The sequence below is a fragment of the Anoplopoma fimbria genome, chromosome 1, assembly GCF_027596085.1.
Source record: "Anoplopoma fimbria isolate UVic2021 breed Golden Eagle Sablefish chromosome 1, Afim_UVic_2022, whole genome shotgun sequence".
Lineage (NCBI taxonomy): Eukaryota > Metazoa > Chordata > Actinopteri > Perciformes > Anoplopomatidae > Anoplopoma > Anoplopoma fimbria.
In genome coordinates, this window is record NC_072449.1 from 3,070,011 (window position 1) to 3,086,127 (window position 16,117).

The window sequence follows — 16,117 nt, forward strand, 5'->3', positions numbered from 1 at the left end:
CGAATGCGAGGTGTTTGGATGCAGGGCAGAGCGGTGGTGGAGGTGATGGAGGAGGTGGTGGTGATGGGGTGGGGGCAGCAGCAGTGATCCTGCAGGAGAGGTAAACATTGCCATGCCCTGCTGCATGCACCACCTCCTCAGATGCCTCTCCTCCTCCTCTTTGGTGCTCTAGAGGAGGACAGCAGAGGATAAGTGAGAGAGCAGAGCTGCTGTCTGGAGGTGCATGTTTTCTGGGGGATGTGGTGAAGTTGTGCCGGGATAGGAGGCAGCGGGCGGGCCACGCAGTAGGAGTCCTGCATCCAGACTTTGCTGTGTCCAGTGGGGGGTTTTGTGTTGCGGACATGCTGCACGAAGCATCCTCAGATCTGTTCCCAACCTGAGCTGCACTCTCTGGGATTAACAAGTTCCTTCTTCCTACTTCTACTTATTATAAATGTGTTCTGGAGCCATTTAATCTTCTATAACTGGGTGATAATGAGAATTCTTCACGAGCAGTTTGGATTTGTTTTTCAGCTGCAGACTCAAAGTATCTCAAACATTAACCAGTCCTGAATGTGCGTGACTGCTTTGGTTTTGCACCGTTTTGTTGTTACGTCAACGCAGCGCCCCCTAATGGGTGCCAAGCAGACCAAGGGCCAGGAGGCCGGAGGGGCCAGCCCCCAGCACGGCTGGAGACGGACGCCCACCAAAGAGCGGGGCGACATCCTGGCCTCCCTCATGCTGAAGTCGGGGGACCGGCTGAGCCGAGGCGGGACGACCACGACGCCGCCGCCGCCCTACCAGCGCCGCATCGGCATGATCCAGGAGATGATGCTGATGGCCAAGCAGGGCAAGCACGACGAGGCCACGGAGATGCTCAGGACACTCCGACAGGTAGCGGATATGTGTGTGTGTGTGAGTGTGTGTGTGAAGCTCTCAGGGGTCATAAGGTCACCACAACATCCCTTCCTCTATTCATTTCTTTCTGCATGCTGGTTGATGTCATCGCTGATGCGGAAACAGAAGCCAGACTCAGACTGCCTGTTGTCACGCTGATGGACTGGGTGCTCTGCTGGTCTCTGCTGCACATGTGGAGGTTTGATACTTAAAGCTACTACTAGGAACTTTCATTTAGTGTTGATTTTGGCGGTCCCTGTGGACTAAAGTGGTAGTGTTTACGCACACCAGAGTCCCTTTAGAAAACCTCGCGTTTTACTGCGGTAGGGTCTGACAGTCCTGGTTCTGGTTCTCCCTTGCTTCTCGTCCCTCTAGCAGGCCCAACAATACATCATTTGGTTTTGCGCCGAATCCGACCAGGTGGCACCGATGAATATCTCTGTAGCACAGACTGAATATAAGAAGTGGACGCAGTCCTTGTGACGTCACCCATTGGTTTGTGGACTGATGTTTTGAAGCCTCAAGTTTCTTGATTTCTCTGTCGCCATCTTGGATTACAGCCGTTGCCATGTTGTTGTTTTTTCACAACCAGTGAACAGGAAGTGACCATATTTGGACTGAGGAGGAGTGACGTAGAGACGCCGTATACGTCTCTGGTGTCGACCTGTCAATCAGTGTGTAGCCCCGCCCTAAAGCATACCCTGCTTTATGGTCTGTTTGACTCTAAATGGAGCATCATTTACTAAATGAACATCATGCTGTATTGAAGAAGACTTGAAACTAGAGATTGAGACCATAAACTCATGTTTACAATGTTTACTGAGGGAATAAATCAAGAGAGAAGTAGAGTCATTTTCTCATAGACTTCTATACAACCAGAGGAGTCGCCACCTGGTGGACAGGAGAGAGAATGCAGGATTAAGACACTTCTGCATCGGCTTCACTCAGCAGAACTGGAGGTTGCCAAGTTTTCACTTGGTTCAGCTCACTTCAATCATTTTATTGCAACAGAATGGGTTTGGCAGTCATCCATCTTTGTTTTCTGAACCTCCAGCCAAATTCTCGCTGACTGTACCAGAAAAGAAAACCACCATCCAGTAGACCGAGAAAGCAATTGTCACTAAAAGGTTTAATTTGCATTTGCAATATAAATAATGTAGATAAAAATATATATATACTTGGTGTCCATTTATAGACACGTAAAATATCGCTTTAGATCTTTCTCCCCACCCTTAGTTGCTACGATTTATAGCCTCTCTATGTCTTTCAAGACATTTGTAGCTCTCTGCTGCAGAGAGACGGGGAATCTGCTGTGAAAAGAGAAGCAGGTAAATAAATATAAATTTAAAGATGCCACCAGGTGAATTGCAGGATTTGTGGAAGCCGTAAAGGAAAGGAGGATCCGAGCGTAAGAGGACAGCAATCATACAAAGTTAATCTAATATATGATCATCAATGGGATGTGAAGGAAACGTAGAGAGGACAGAGTGAATGGGTGAAGCAGCTGTAAGCTCTCATCCCTGCAGACAGAACTGCACACAATCCATACGCTGCCTGTGTTTATCCCCCTATGACTCAACCTCAGAGCCTCCCGCCTTATAAACACACACACACAATGATTTCACAGTTTATTGTTCGGGGCTTCGGTGGTTTGCAGCAGCATGTTTTTTTGTGTTCTCAGTTTTCTTACCATTTAGCATGTTAATCCTAGAATCAATGGCAGCAACAGGATGAAAGATGAAGGACACCTTGTTCATCCTTCACCGTAATAAGAAGCAGGGCGGGGCGGGGGGGTTACCGTCTGTGACGCTGCTCGATTAAGATACTCCAGAGGAGGAGAGTCACAGTCTCTGATGATGTCCAGGTTAGAAATACAACCAGGTTGTACAATTCATCACTTAGTCAATCAAGAGAAGATTAAGCAAAGTCTTTTAAGTGTAAAAGACAAACTGGTTTCAGGTAACTAACTTGTCCTTCTCCAGAGAGACGAGGAGTAAGGCGGAGGAACCGCTGGACCAGCTGTCCGTGGTTCGGCTCATTTTCTGTAACTAGTGTAGCATGGCAGAATTATTAACAATCTAGCGAGCCAGCTGTCCACTAGGTAGCTAGGTCACTATCTTGTTCTTTTCCAGAGAGACGTGGAGTCACCACCACCAAGCTGAAGGAGGACGAGTGTTCTCGTGAGGACGTTTAGTCATCTCATTTAGACACTTTGTTAAGACCTTTAAAAGCTTCTACGTTCTAAACGATTTTAACGTTTAGTTTTCTGATATAATATAAGTCAGTAAATAGCCGTTGTTTGCAGTTCTGTCTGCAGGGACGAGAGCTTATAGCTTCTTCCCTTCAGTCTGTCCTCTCTCAGTTTCCTTTCTCATCCCATTGATAATCATATATTAGATTAACTTTGCATGATTGTTCTGTCTGTACAGCTTCTACAAATTCAACTGGTGGCATCTTTTCATTTTGTATTTACCTGCTTCTCATTTGTGTCTCAGCATCACAGCAGATTCTTTCTGCTGGTGTTTCCCGTCTCTCTGCAGCCGAGAGCTGCAAATGTCGTGAAAGACATAGAGAGGCTATAAATCGTAGCGACTAGGGGCGGGCAGTATTGTGTCTATTCATGGACACCAAGTATCTATCTTTGATTATATGAACTATTTTTTTATTGCAAATGCAAAGTAAACCTTTTGGTTTTAAGCAAAAAGACAGCAAGTTCTCAAACGTTAAAATCTCTTCAGCTTGGTATAACCACCTGACCTTCAAGACAAGTGAACAATCATTTCTGGGTTCTAGGACTCATTCCTGCTGCTCTCTATATCTTGTAGTTCTTGTAGAATGCTTCTATGGTCACTGTCAAATCAAATTACATCACCGAATGCAGGAAGAATTACTTCTGAGCTGCAAACTCAGGCTTTTAAGGCCAATAAGGTGCATGCAGTGAGGAATTATTTGCTTCAATCGACATCATTTACCATCGTCACTAATTGGACATCCACATAAAAGGCGTCGTATTTTCTCCTTTTAAAAGCAGCTTTATTCTACTGCTGGCTGATCTGAAGAGAGGAGCTTAAACTGTCAGTCTCAAGTATCTTACTTTATCTGGCCTCATTGTAAGATATTCAGGCATTATTTGCAAACAGCCCCTCTCTTCTTTGGTCCTCCATTATGGTATCAGCTGCTGGGAGATTTGTGGTGAACTATAAAGCCTCCCTCAGCACTTAGTGGACTACTTCTCATGTCATTAGGCGACTTGTACACAATAAACAAACTTAAAATATCATCTCGTCAGTGAGTCCATTCTAAACGCAGTAATTTAAGAACAAAGCAGTTGCTGTAGTATGAATAGAAAGGAGGAGACTTTTCCTGCTTTGATCCAGTGGGTGAAGGGTTGAGGTCAAGCTCTTCTGACCTCTGGAGGTTGTTGTTTATTTCCCAGCTGCTGTTTGTGGAGCTGGGGATTAGGGAGACGTCCACGAGCATGAGGCTCTCCAACTGGGTCAAAGTTAACGATATGGAGGGACACGATATTTAATATTGGAGGATGAATGAGTGTCATTAAGGCTACATCCACACTTCTACCTTTTTGTTTTGAAACGCATATTTCTTGCTACGTTTAGTCCTAGCGTGTCCTTCCCTGTTCCGTAACACCGCCAGAATAAAAACAAACTACAACAGCCTTGATTATCGATCGACTAACAGGTTAATTCAACATGGATAACGTTTTCCCTTCTAGCAGCTGTTGTGTAGTTGCATTTTGCATTTCATAATTTTCCTACTGCCAACATGCGGAGGAAACAAGTCACGGTTTGAGGATTTTTTGAGGAGGGCTATAGACACAAAACGGAGGACTTTCCTTTTCTAATTAATGCTCATTTTGTTCTGCACATTTATTGTAAAGTCCACAAAGAAACTGTAAAGGAACAAAAGCATAAATGCCCCAGTGCGACAGAGACGTCAGCAACCGGCAGAGCTACGAGTGAGAGAACAGAATGAATGAAACCGAGAGGAAACAAGTGAGAAACATGTGTTGACCAAATTTATTGACCCATAATCTAGTAAACTTTGATTTGTAAGTGTTCATTTTGTTGTTTCTTGTTGGTTTTTTTCAACTAAATTGGTCCTTTTTCGTATATGGAGAAAGATTATAGAGGAAGATCTTAAGTATCAAGCCTGAATTTTTTATATTTAAGAGTACAATAATACCCTGTTGTATTTTCTGTAACTAAGCAGCCAATGTACTTCCTATTTACACTGGCACCCGCATGCCGAGTTTTGTGAATCGTCATGTGATGTTCGTTTTCAGGCGTTTTAGTATGGATGGAAATCATTATGAAAATGATACTGAACCGCCCGTGTGGATGTAGATTGTTTTAGTTTTAAAACCCTGTTTTTAGCGGAAACGTCTTAGTGTGGATGAAGCCTCAGAGAGTCGGAGGATGAAAAACAACATGTTGGGTCATGAAAACAAAATTGCAAATTGCGGAGGCTTCATATCCTGGTACAGAGCAGTTCATGACAAACAGATCACACAATGAATTGGAAGAAGACAATTACAGAGGATGAAGATGAGGAGAAAAAAAACACACACCATGATGGTTAAACTGCAACAGACACTGATGAAGAAGAAGAGAGGCGGCGTCAACGAGTGATTACAGAGACTTTAGAGGACACTTGTGAAAAAAGGAAAGAGGGGAAATGACACAGAAGAAGAAGAAGAAGAGCTTGTTTGCGGTTTCCAAGCACTCCTCCCGTTTCCCCGGAAACCATGGCGATGGCCGGAGGGCTCGGACCAAATAGACATTTATTAAACAGGCAGGAGCTCTGTTAAGAGCTAACGAGGAGGCCACCTTCTTAATCACTGCCCTTCAATTAACTCGACCACTCCCCAACCCTCACAGCCGACTTCTGAACACTTGACCAGCAGCGCCGGTGGAAACCTCCACGGCCGCTAAATGTATCCCCAGTGGTTCCCGCGCTGTTTGCTGTAACAGTGCTTGGGCTTGTTAACTCATCTAATGGTATGTGACCAGTAGGGATGGGTATCTTTTGGATCTTTATAGATACTAGTACTCTTATCAGTATGGCTTATCGGTTTGGTTCCTTATCGATACTCTTATCGGTTCTTTTTGATTATTTTGTGAGAAAAAATACATTTAATTAGGAAAGAAATCAACATTTTTTATTATTCTTGTATGTAAACAAATAGTCCTTCTTGAGCAGCAAAACAAGAAGTTCCAAAATCTTTAAAGTCCATTCTCAGCTAATCAATTATCTCAGTGATCATCTTTGATTGATGATCCTGTTCTTCTGATCAAACTAACGTTTCCTGCAGTGGACGAGGATGGACGGCTGATCTCCAAACAGTAGAAAAATGATCATTTCTGCAGATTGATGTTCTGCTTGTTGTCCAGATGTTGTGATAAACTGCTGCAAGTATCGATAGCAGAACCCTTAACTTCGGACCTTATCAATACTCGTTTTTTACCAATTTAGAAGCGGTTCCTGTAGATGTTTTGTTGAGAAATGAGAAGCTGACATGTGGTGGTCTCCATTCATATTTTAAGACTGAAGCTGTAAGCCGTGATGGTGATGATAAGGTCAAAAGAATATTAATTTGCACAAAGTTTGTCTTATTTTCTCTCATCATATATTTAGTTTTCAAGCTCAAAAACCTTGCCTTCCTGGGGTTTTGCTCTCCTTGTTAATTAAACTACTACATTTATTTTGTTTAAAGTTATGACTACAACCTTCTAGTGGCATTGTACTGTTAATTGCACATCCTCTTTTTTTTCTTTGTTCCTATCAACACTTGAAGTGCAGCATCTCAACATGGTGCCGTTTGATTGATTCAGCTTTGGTTTAATGCTGCACTTTGAATCTCAGCTGGGAATCGAGTTCTGCCTGCAGTCTGTACAGTCTGTTCCACCACCAGCTGATTCAAGTTCCTTCAAGAACAGTTTTTAATATGGAGATATATTCAACGATGAGACAGTTTCTGTGTGCTGTCACTTATTATGATGTTGAGACGGTAAAAAGTATAAAAGTATCAGAGCCATTGTATTGATATTGAACCTACGTTGCCACCATAGGCTGTATATAAGTGGACGTAGTCATTGTCACCCATTGGGTTGTGGATTGACGTTTTGAAGCCTCAAGATCGACGATTTAGTTCGTCGTCATCTTGGATCACAACCATTGCCGTGTTGTCTTTTTAACGCCTCTTGTAGAGACATGTCAATCACTATGAAGCCCCGCCCTAAAGCATTCTCTGCTTTAGAATTATTATGTTATCTCAAGTTGTTGAATATACAACATTTTGTTAAATAAATGCTTGTCAGACCCTGCTGCAGTTAAATGAGTGGTTTTCCAAAGGGACTCTGGTGTTCAGAAACACTACCACTTTTTTCCACATGGACCGCCAAAATAAAAATGAGAGAAAGTTCCTTGTAGTATCTTTAAACAATGTATATGGTGTTACTACAAGTATAGGCTAGGCTATATGAGGCTATTGGATCTGACTCACACAACTTGTTATTTCGCTGAGCTAGCCTCGATTTTTATTTCATAAGTTGCTTCTATAGTGTAAAACCAATATCTTCACTAATATTCACCCTTGACTCTGATTGATTTCTGTATTGCTCCTTGGCTTTTTTGCTGCATTGGATAGATGCTTCTTATTTGATGGTGAAAGGAAAAAGTAATAGTCACTCAGTCATTACTTTATTTCATTTGCACAGATATGCACCGTCCACTTCTTCTTAATTAGTTTTTATGCATATGGCGATGTGTTCTTTACACTAATTTAATGAACCACCTTGCATACAGTGTCGCAATATATCGTAACACAATCATATGTATTTGATCGCCAGATACATTTTATTACCAATATTAAGCCTTAATGCGATACTTCAATTGAATAAATAAAACTTCATTAAAAAAGTATTAATATTCATAAAAACTAAAGCTTTTTTTCCACAATGTCATCTCAGAGACGGATACCGACCTTTTTCATTGCAGACATTTTCATTTGTCATATTATTTTAAGTGAAACTAATAACATTTATTATGGGCTAAGAGATCCATGTCAGTGACACCATGCAGAACATCAAAATGTCAAACTGAAAAAAGGTTTAATCAGTCAGAGTAATCCCAGACCTTTTAATATGGAAATATGAATATCAATAATAATTATTCAGCTACTTCAGTCCTTTATCATGTCAAAGGTGGACGAGTCTGTTGGGTCAGTATGTGATCTTTAATAAAGGTCAATACCAGCTTCATATATATATATATATATATTATATATGGTCTTTTCATCCAATTTACCCAAGAGCCCTCGTGTTTTTGTCTCCAGCTCCGTCTTTGTTCATCTGGACTCGGACCAAACGCTTTGATGCCGACCGGCATTCATTAGTGTGGGCGGAGCTTCCTAATGAAAGAAAAGTCCACACTGTTTATGTTCTCCCCGTGTGTGTGTGTGTGTGTGTGTGTGTGTGTGTGTGTGTGTGTGTGTGTGTGTGTGTGTGTGTGTGTGTGTGTGTGTGTGTACACACTCTTACGTTAGAGTTCAAGAAGTGGACGTTTCTATTTTGTCCTTCTCATGTTTATTTCATGAGGGAGCAGCCGTTAATATTGTATGGCTCCTCTGGAGAGTGAATACCATTTATGAACACATTGCTGTTTTTTGCTTTTTACCATTGCAGACCTTATCACCAAACACACACATTACATTACATTACATTACAGTCATTTAGCAGACGCTTTTATCCAAAGCGACTTACAATAAGTGTATTCAACATAGGTATTCAAGAGAACTACTAGTCACCAGAAGTCATAAGTGCATCTCCTTTCTTAAACAAGCATCTAAAAGCATAAACCAGAGCAAAAGTATAGTGCAGAAGCAAATTACTACGAAAACAATAATTGCAACAGACTAATACGAATACAATAAGTGCTACAAACCACTACGAATAGGATAAGTGCAATAAACGAATACGAATACAATAAGTGCAACGAACTAATACGAAAACAATAAGTGCAACAGACTAATGCGAATGCAATAAGTGCTACGAGGAAGGACTCTGTTCCTTTTCACTGCCAGGACTGTAAGAAGCTGTGAGCAGGCCAGAGTCTTAAACTGGATGCGAGCTCTTACTGCCCTGTAGGGTCTTAAACTGCCAGTGTAGAGAACGGAGAAGGGAAGTTGTGTGGGAGAACTTGGGGCGATTGAACACCAGACGTGCTGCAGCTTTCTGGACAAGCTCCAGAGGTCTGATGGCCGACGCCGGGGCTCCAGCAAGTAGTGAGTTGCAGTAGTCCAGGCGGGAGATGACCAGAGCCTGGATGAGCACCTGCGCCGTCTCCTCAGTGAGGAAGGGGAGAATCCTCCTGATGTTGTAGAGGAGGAATCTGCAGGAGCGTGTGACCGATGCAATGTTTGCTGAGAACGACAGTTGGTCGTCCAGGGTCACACCCAGATTCCTCACAGTCCGAGTTGGCGTCACCACGGCATCATCAATGGTGATGGACAGGTCTCGGTGCGGGCAACCCTTCCCCGGGAGGAACAGTAGCTCGGTTTTGTCCAGGTTGAGCTTCAGGTGGTGTGTCGCCATCCACTTCGAGACTGTACATTGTCAGCACTTGGTTGTTAATACATGAATTGCTGGTTGGTTAACCTGTTCAAACATATTTAGATGAGAGTTGGAAGATTAATTTCCATTCACACTTATTTACACAGAGCCTCAAATCCTTATAATCCTATATTTTGTTATATATACGTTTCCACCAAGGAAATGTAATGATTGTAATGATTTATTTCTACAATTTGTCACCAGCCATTTAAGGGAACAGTTTTACAATTCAGGAAAAAAGTGTATCTGCTTTCTTACCGAGAGTGACATGAGGAGATTGATACCGCCCTCACATTTGTATTCTCAGAATCTGTATTCCGTTATTTCAGAGACGGCCCCCAAATTGAACCTTTTTAGGTCGTTCTGACACACAGTTTATTATGACCCATATTTACTGTTGCTGTAATGTGTTTTCAGCAACTGCTATTGCTATTAATAGCTAATCTGGCTAGGGCAGACTGTCAGACCCTGCTGCAGTAAAATGAGAGGCTTTCTAAAGGGACTCTGGTGCTCGGGAACACTACCACTTTTGTCCACAGGGACCGCCAAAACCAACACAAAATGAAAGTCTTCTGTAGTAGCTTTAATGCACAGATCTAAGAGTAGTATCTATCTTCCTTTAACTCTTCACCAAATTCACTAAATATCAAGCACAATTTTAACATTAAAAGGGATCAAAAAGAGAATCAATTTAGCTGATAATACAATTCTAATGTGTAATATATCAATCTAACCCTCATTTTAATCTGAATCTATCACCCTTTTGGCCCAATATCAGATTTCTAAAACTCAAATCCATCTGACTGTTCAGACCGCCTCTTCACCTCACGTCACCTCAAGCATTCACATGAAACTGCAGCCGATAGAAATAACTAGTCGGTGGTCTTTCATCGTCGGAAAAACAATTAAAAAGTCCCACAATGCATCTTGTGTGACGGTGCGAGTCCCCTGGCGTCCCCAATGGGACATAGCATACACCTGTTGACGCTCTAATCATAGGTTTGTCTCATCCGCTGTGTTGCTATTAATGTCGCTCCCTTCGGAAAATACTGATTTGTGTGTGTGTGTGTGTGTGTGTGTGTGTGTGTGTGTGTGTGTGTGTGTGTGTGTGTGTGTGTGTGTGTGTGTGTGTGTGTCATTCAGTCAAAGCGCCTCCTACGCAAAACAATAGGCAGCATGGAAACCTCAGTGAGTCATACCTTTTTGTGGGAGAGCGAGCGTCTCTCCCCCTCCTCTCTCTCTCTCTCTTTCTGACCGTTGTTGGCCTCGTTGCCACTTAACTGTCTGCAAAAAAACCCAACCCCCGAACACAAACAAAAATATATATGCAGACACAATTATCATTGTGCATTCACAAATACAAAAACAGTGGTGTAGATAGAAAAGGAGACCTATTAGAGAGCGTTTGTGGCGGATCAGCGTTCAATGGCTGTTGTCTTTGTGATAAAAGGAGGAAATAAAGAAAGCATGAGTCAGAATCTCGTTTATTTCAGTGTTATAATTGAACATTTATTCTGGACCTTGGAAACAAACAAAGAAAATCAAAATACAAGTTTCAACTGACATGCAAAACCTGAAACTAACAAATAGTATATTGCGTCTTTTGTATTGGTGATAGTATTGTATTTTATTTAGATTTAAATGCTACAAAAAGAGGCCATATTATTACAGGTTTGTTGACATTTTGTAGTTCTTTTCACCAAAGGGGAAGATGTAGCAGTAATAACTTAACAATATCCACTAGTTAATCGATCGCATATAGCTAAATGTTTGCGAAACGCTGATTTCATTCTAATATAAAACTAAATTATCCAGCTTTTCCATTTGTGTAAAGATTGACAGGATATTGCTGGACTTTATCCTAACATTGGATATCAGAAATTAGGAATACTTGATATTCAACCCATAGGCCGTATAAAAGAAGTGGACGTAGTTGCCGTGATGTCACCTATTGGTTTGTGGACTGATTTTTGGAAGTCTTGATTTCGGCTTTTGGGCTGTCGCCATATTGGATTTTGGACGTAGCCATCTTGGTTTTCTGCAACCAGAGAACCAAAGTGACTATATTTGGAAGTGACGTAGAGACGCCGTATACGTCTCTGGTGTCGACCTGTCAATCAGTGTGTAGCCCCGCCCTAAAGCATCCCCTGCTTTATGGTCTGTTTGACTCTAAATGGAGCATCATTTACTAAATGAACATCATGCTGTATTGAAGAAGACTTGAAACTAGAGATTGAGACCATAAACTCATGTTTACAATGTTTACTGAGGGAATAAATCAAGAGAGAAGTAGAGTCATTTTGTCATAGACTTCTATACAACCAGAGGAGTCGCCCCCTGATGGACAGTAGAGAGAATGCAGCTTTAAGACACTTCAACATTGGCTTCACTTTTCAGAACTGGAGGTTGCCGCCTGTTCAGGAGGTTTTTTAAAACCTCAGTGAGGTGAATGCCAATTATTTTGGTTTCCTGTATTCCTACAATCCAGCTATAGCTTCCACTTGTATTTGTATAAATGTCAGCGTGTAATGAGCAGATTACTCAGACTTTTACTGACCACATTCAAACCCTACATTTCCATTTTTGCGCTCTGTGTGAGCTCGGGCTAAATGTCAGGATTTCTCTTTATCTAATTGGGCAGCTGCCATGAATGAGCACATTCATACTACCGAGGGAGCTCATGACCTTTTTCTTAACTCACACACGCAGGACAAATTTTATTTTTTGGTCGTACAATGATTAAGGCCATGATGTCATGCTGTCATTCATTGTGTCCAGCCTTTTTATTTAATTGTGAGATGAAGGAACAGCTTTTAGAAGGTGCTAATGGTTTAACCTGGATTTCCTCTGCAGCTTCAGCATGTGTGAAGAGTCTCTCGCAGAACATGTCCTGTATACTGATAAAAGAGCATTTTTCAGCTCAAACGATGCATTCAGGGACTCGTAATACAAATCTGGTTCCATTTTCAGTGAATTCAACATTTTCAGAAATGGAATTTTTATTTTATGGGCAGTAAGAGCTAAAGACATTTTAATCTAGTTTTCCTGAGGGAAAACTTTTATCTTGTTTTCAAACAAAGAACGTTTTCAAGATGCTTATAATAATAATAATCTAAATGATTAATGTCAAACAAATGGTGTGAGGCTTTGCTTTTATTTTCAGCTCCCCAAAATGTCTATTAAACAGAGTTGTCCTTCATGTTTAGAAGATTTAACGAGGCCGCCGTTCATGCATGAAGCTCTCTGCCAGCAGGTTAACGATTTCTACGCTCTGATGGCGCTCCAGATGTGACGTTTTCATTTTCCCCTCGGCAGCAAGCGGACAGACAAGCGGGAAGCAATGCAACAGGCTTTAATTTAATGCTTTAGGGTGGCGTTTCTTAACGGGGGTTTAACTGCACACCATGGGGGGGGGCTTTCAGAGAACATCAGGCAGCGCTGGAAGGGTTACCTTTGAGGGGGGCGCATGTGAGTGTGTGTCTGATTTTTAATGCAAGATAAGTCCCACATTAAAATGAACATTTTCACAATTTCATCATTAGACTTGCTTTACAGCCATGTGAAGGCTTTTTTCTGCAGCACTTCAAATTTTAACTTGCACCCACACACAAGAGAGATTTATGTCAATGCAGGGATTCCTATGTGCATTAATTAATGTGTACCTTTTTATGTTTGCTTATAAAGGAAAACAAACATAGTGTGTTAAATAATTATTGTATCAGTATTGTGTAATTAAATGTTTAAATTTGTCTTTTTTCATCTCTTTTTGTTAGTTTATGTGCATGCAAACTGGTGTATAAATGGTTTGCCTTTCATATAACTGTATATAATTGTGTAAGTACTGATGCACAGTTGCATAAGTGAGAATATGATGATCTTATTTAATGTGTGTGTTTATGTGTGTGTGTGTGTGTGTGTGTAGGACCTGGGCATGGAGTCAACATCTCTGGATGACGTGTTGTATCGCTACGCCAGCTTCAGAAACCTTGTCGACCCCATCACGCACGACCTGATCATCAGCCTGGCGCGATACGTCCACTGCCCCAAGACGGTACGACACACACACACACACACACACACACACACACACACACACACACACACACACACACACACACACACACACACACACATAGGAATCATCTCACGTGGAACACACTGCGCAAATAGTGACGATTAGAGTAGAAGTGTGTGCATGCTCACACACACACACACACACACACACACACACACACACACACACACACACACACACACAGACCTTTGTGATTCATTTTGCTGCCTGCTATCAGATGATCATTTTGTCTGACACTATTGGGTTACGGAAGTGCTCTAAGTGGATGTGTGACTGTGTGACTGTGTGTGTGTGTGTGTGTGTGTGTGTGTGTGTGTGTGTGTGTGTGTGTGTGTGTGTGTGTGTGTGTGTGTGTGTGTGTGTGTGTGTGTCCTTGAGAGAAGCGCCACTCCTTTGTGTTTGTTACATTCACGTTGCCCGGTGTGTCACTGAGGGAGAGGAAGCGTGACAGCAGCCATGATGGATGAATAATGCAGTGAGGAAGGAGGAGTGATGGAGGTGAAGATGGGTAGTACGAGGCCTGATGTTAGCATGGTGGTTTGTGCTGAAACACCGTTGGGTCATGTGAGAAACAGCTGCATGACATCCTTCCTCCAGCTTTGAATGATGCAAATGAATTCCAGAGATGAAAAGATAATTGTTGTAATCTATGTTTGAGTCCATTATATTTCTCCCCCGACTTCATGAAACACCATTATGCCTCCTTCATTTGATGTATTTCCTGTGAAAATTGGATGCTAGAGATTGAGTTGTCACTGTAGGAATATACAGTAACTACGCACATACACACAAAACCAAGTCCTGTACGAAAAAAATTGAAAAATATATACGTGTATATACCATTTGTTAATCTTCTTACCTGTTGTTTAGTGACAGAAAAAAGGGTAAATCATATAAAAAGTAGCTTTGAAAACAAGAGCTACAGGAAAATGTATTACAGATTTCATCAATGATTTAAAACTTAAAGATAATGTGAAATACAGACAAATGGACATAAAAAACAATTAGTGTTTTAATGCAAATTAAAGAACCTGCATGCATCCTGAGAATAACTGATTCCTCCGCCGCAAAAAACTATATCTATTTTTTATTCAGTAACGTTTACCTTTCGTCAATTAGCTAACGTAACCAGTAATGTTAGCTAATGTTACTAATGTAAGCTGATGTAACCAATTTAGCTAACGTAACATTACAAATGTTAGCTAACTTAAATTTTGTTTAGCTAACGTAACCAGTAATCTTAATTAACTAAACAAGTAATATTAGTTAACGTATCTAATGTTAGCTGATTAAACCAATAACTTAATAAAAAAAGTATTATTAGCTAACATAACTAATGTTGCCTAACATAACCAGTAATATTATTTAACATAACAAGTAATGTTAGCTAACGTAACCAGTAATCTGGACTAACGTAACCAGTAATGTTAGCTGACGTAATGGGTAACATTAGCTAACGTTACTGTTTTTTGGAGGGTAGTAAAAGATTTATGGGCTTTATTTATCTGCAGTCAGTTTAAAAAAATAGACAATAAGCGGCAACAAAACACAGAACAAATCAGACAGACCAGCACATTGTTGTTTTAACGTTAATGTTATGCTCACGTTACTTTCAGTCGGTGGTCTTTCATGTTGCTATTGGTAGGAATGAATGCAGGATTTAATGTCAAAGGTCAACCTTCTAAATCTTCCTCTAGATGTCAGATAAAGGAATACGACTGTGTTAATGTTTAAGCTTTTCATCTCAAGCTAAACCCAGAAAGTGATTAGTATTCTACTGAACAGAGAGGTGATTAGTTTCTGAATGATCAAATAAGACAAAAGTTTTCCCTCAGGAAAACTAGATTAAAATGTCTCTAGCTCTTGCTGCCTATAAAATAAAAATCCATTTCTGAAAATGTTGAATTCACTGAAAACGGAACCAGATTTGTATTACGAGTCCCTGAATGCATCGTTTGAGCTGAAAAATGCTCGTTATCAGTATACAGGACATGTTCAGCGGGAGACTCTTCACACATGCTGAAGCTGCAGAGGAAATCCAGGAAAAAGGGTTTTGTGTACAATTCATGATAAGAGGAGAGCAGTGATGATAAAAACGCCGGAGGGTGTTGTTATGTGCAGAGAGAGCAACAAGAGGGAGGAAAAAAGGAGGAGACGGAGAGAAAGGTGTTACTTCCTCCTCGTTCTGCTCTTTCCTTCCTGTCTGACACGTTTCATCGCTGTTCTGTTTTACTTTTCCTGAACTTGTCATCACAGATATTTGCGGCTTCACTGCTTCTCTTTTGATGGGCCGTCATTTAATGTTATTGCATAAATGCTGCAAACCTAATTTGGACACTTATAGTCATTGTAACTGGTGAGGCTTTGTGTAAGCTTCACTGCAATAAATATTGTAATTATTCTCATTCAGAAACAGTATTCAGCTTCTTAAGGCCTTTACACACTGGGACAATGACAAATAAACAACATGAAAAATGCAAAATACTGCAAATATTTAAAAAAGAAAACTGTTTTTTTACATGGTCCGTGGGAAACA

The 16,117-nt window shown here is 41.1% G+C and overlaps 1 protein-coding gene across 1 annotated transcript in view; it reads left to right on the forward strand.

The window, feature by feature from the left end:
• The first annotated feature begins 612 nt into the window (after positions 1-612).
• The window catches only part of lrrc75a (leucine rich repeat containing 75A), a 44,349-nt gene continuing 28,844 nt past the window's right edge, over positions 613-16,117 (forward strand). Inside the window, exons 1-2 of the mRNA XM_054596903.1 lie at positions 613-873; positions 13,429-13,557. Coding sequence (XP_054452878.1) covers positions 613-873; positions 13,429-13,557 — 390 coding nt within the window. The remainder of the gene's footprint in view (positions 874-13,428; positions 13,558-16,117) is intronic.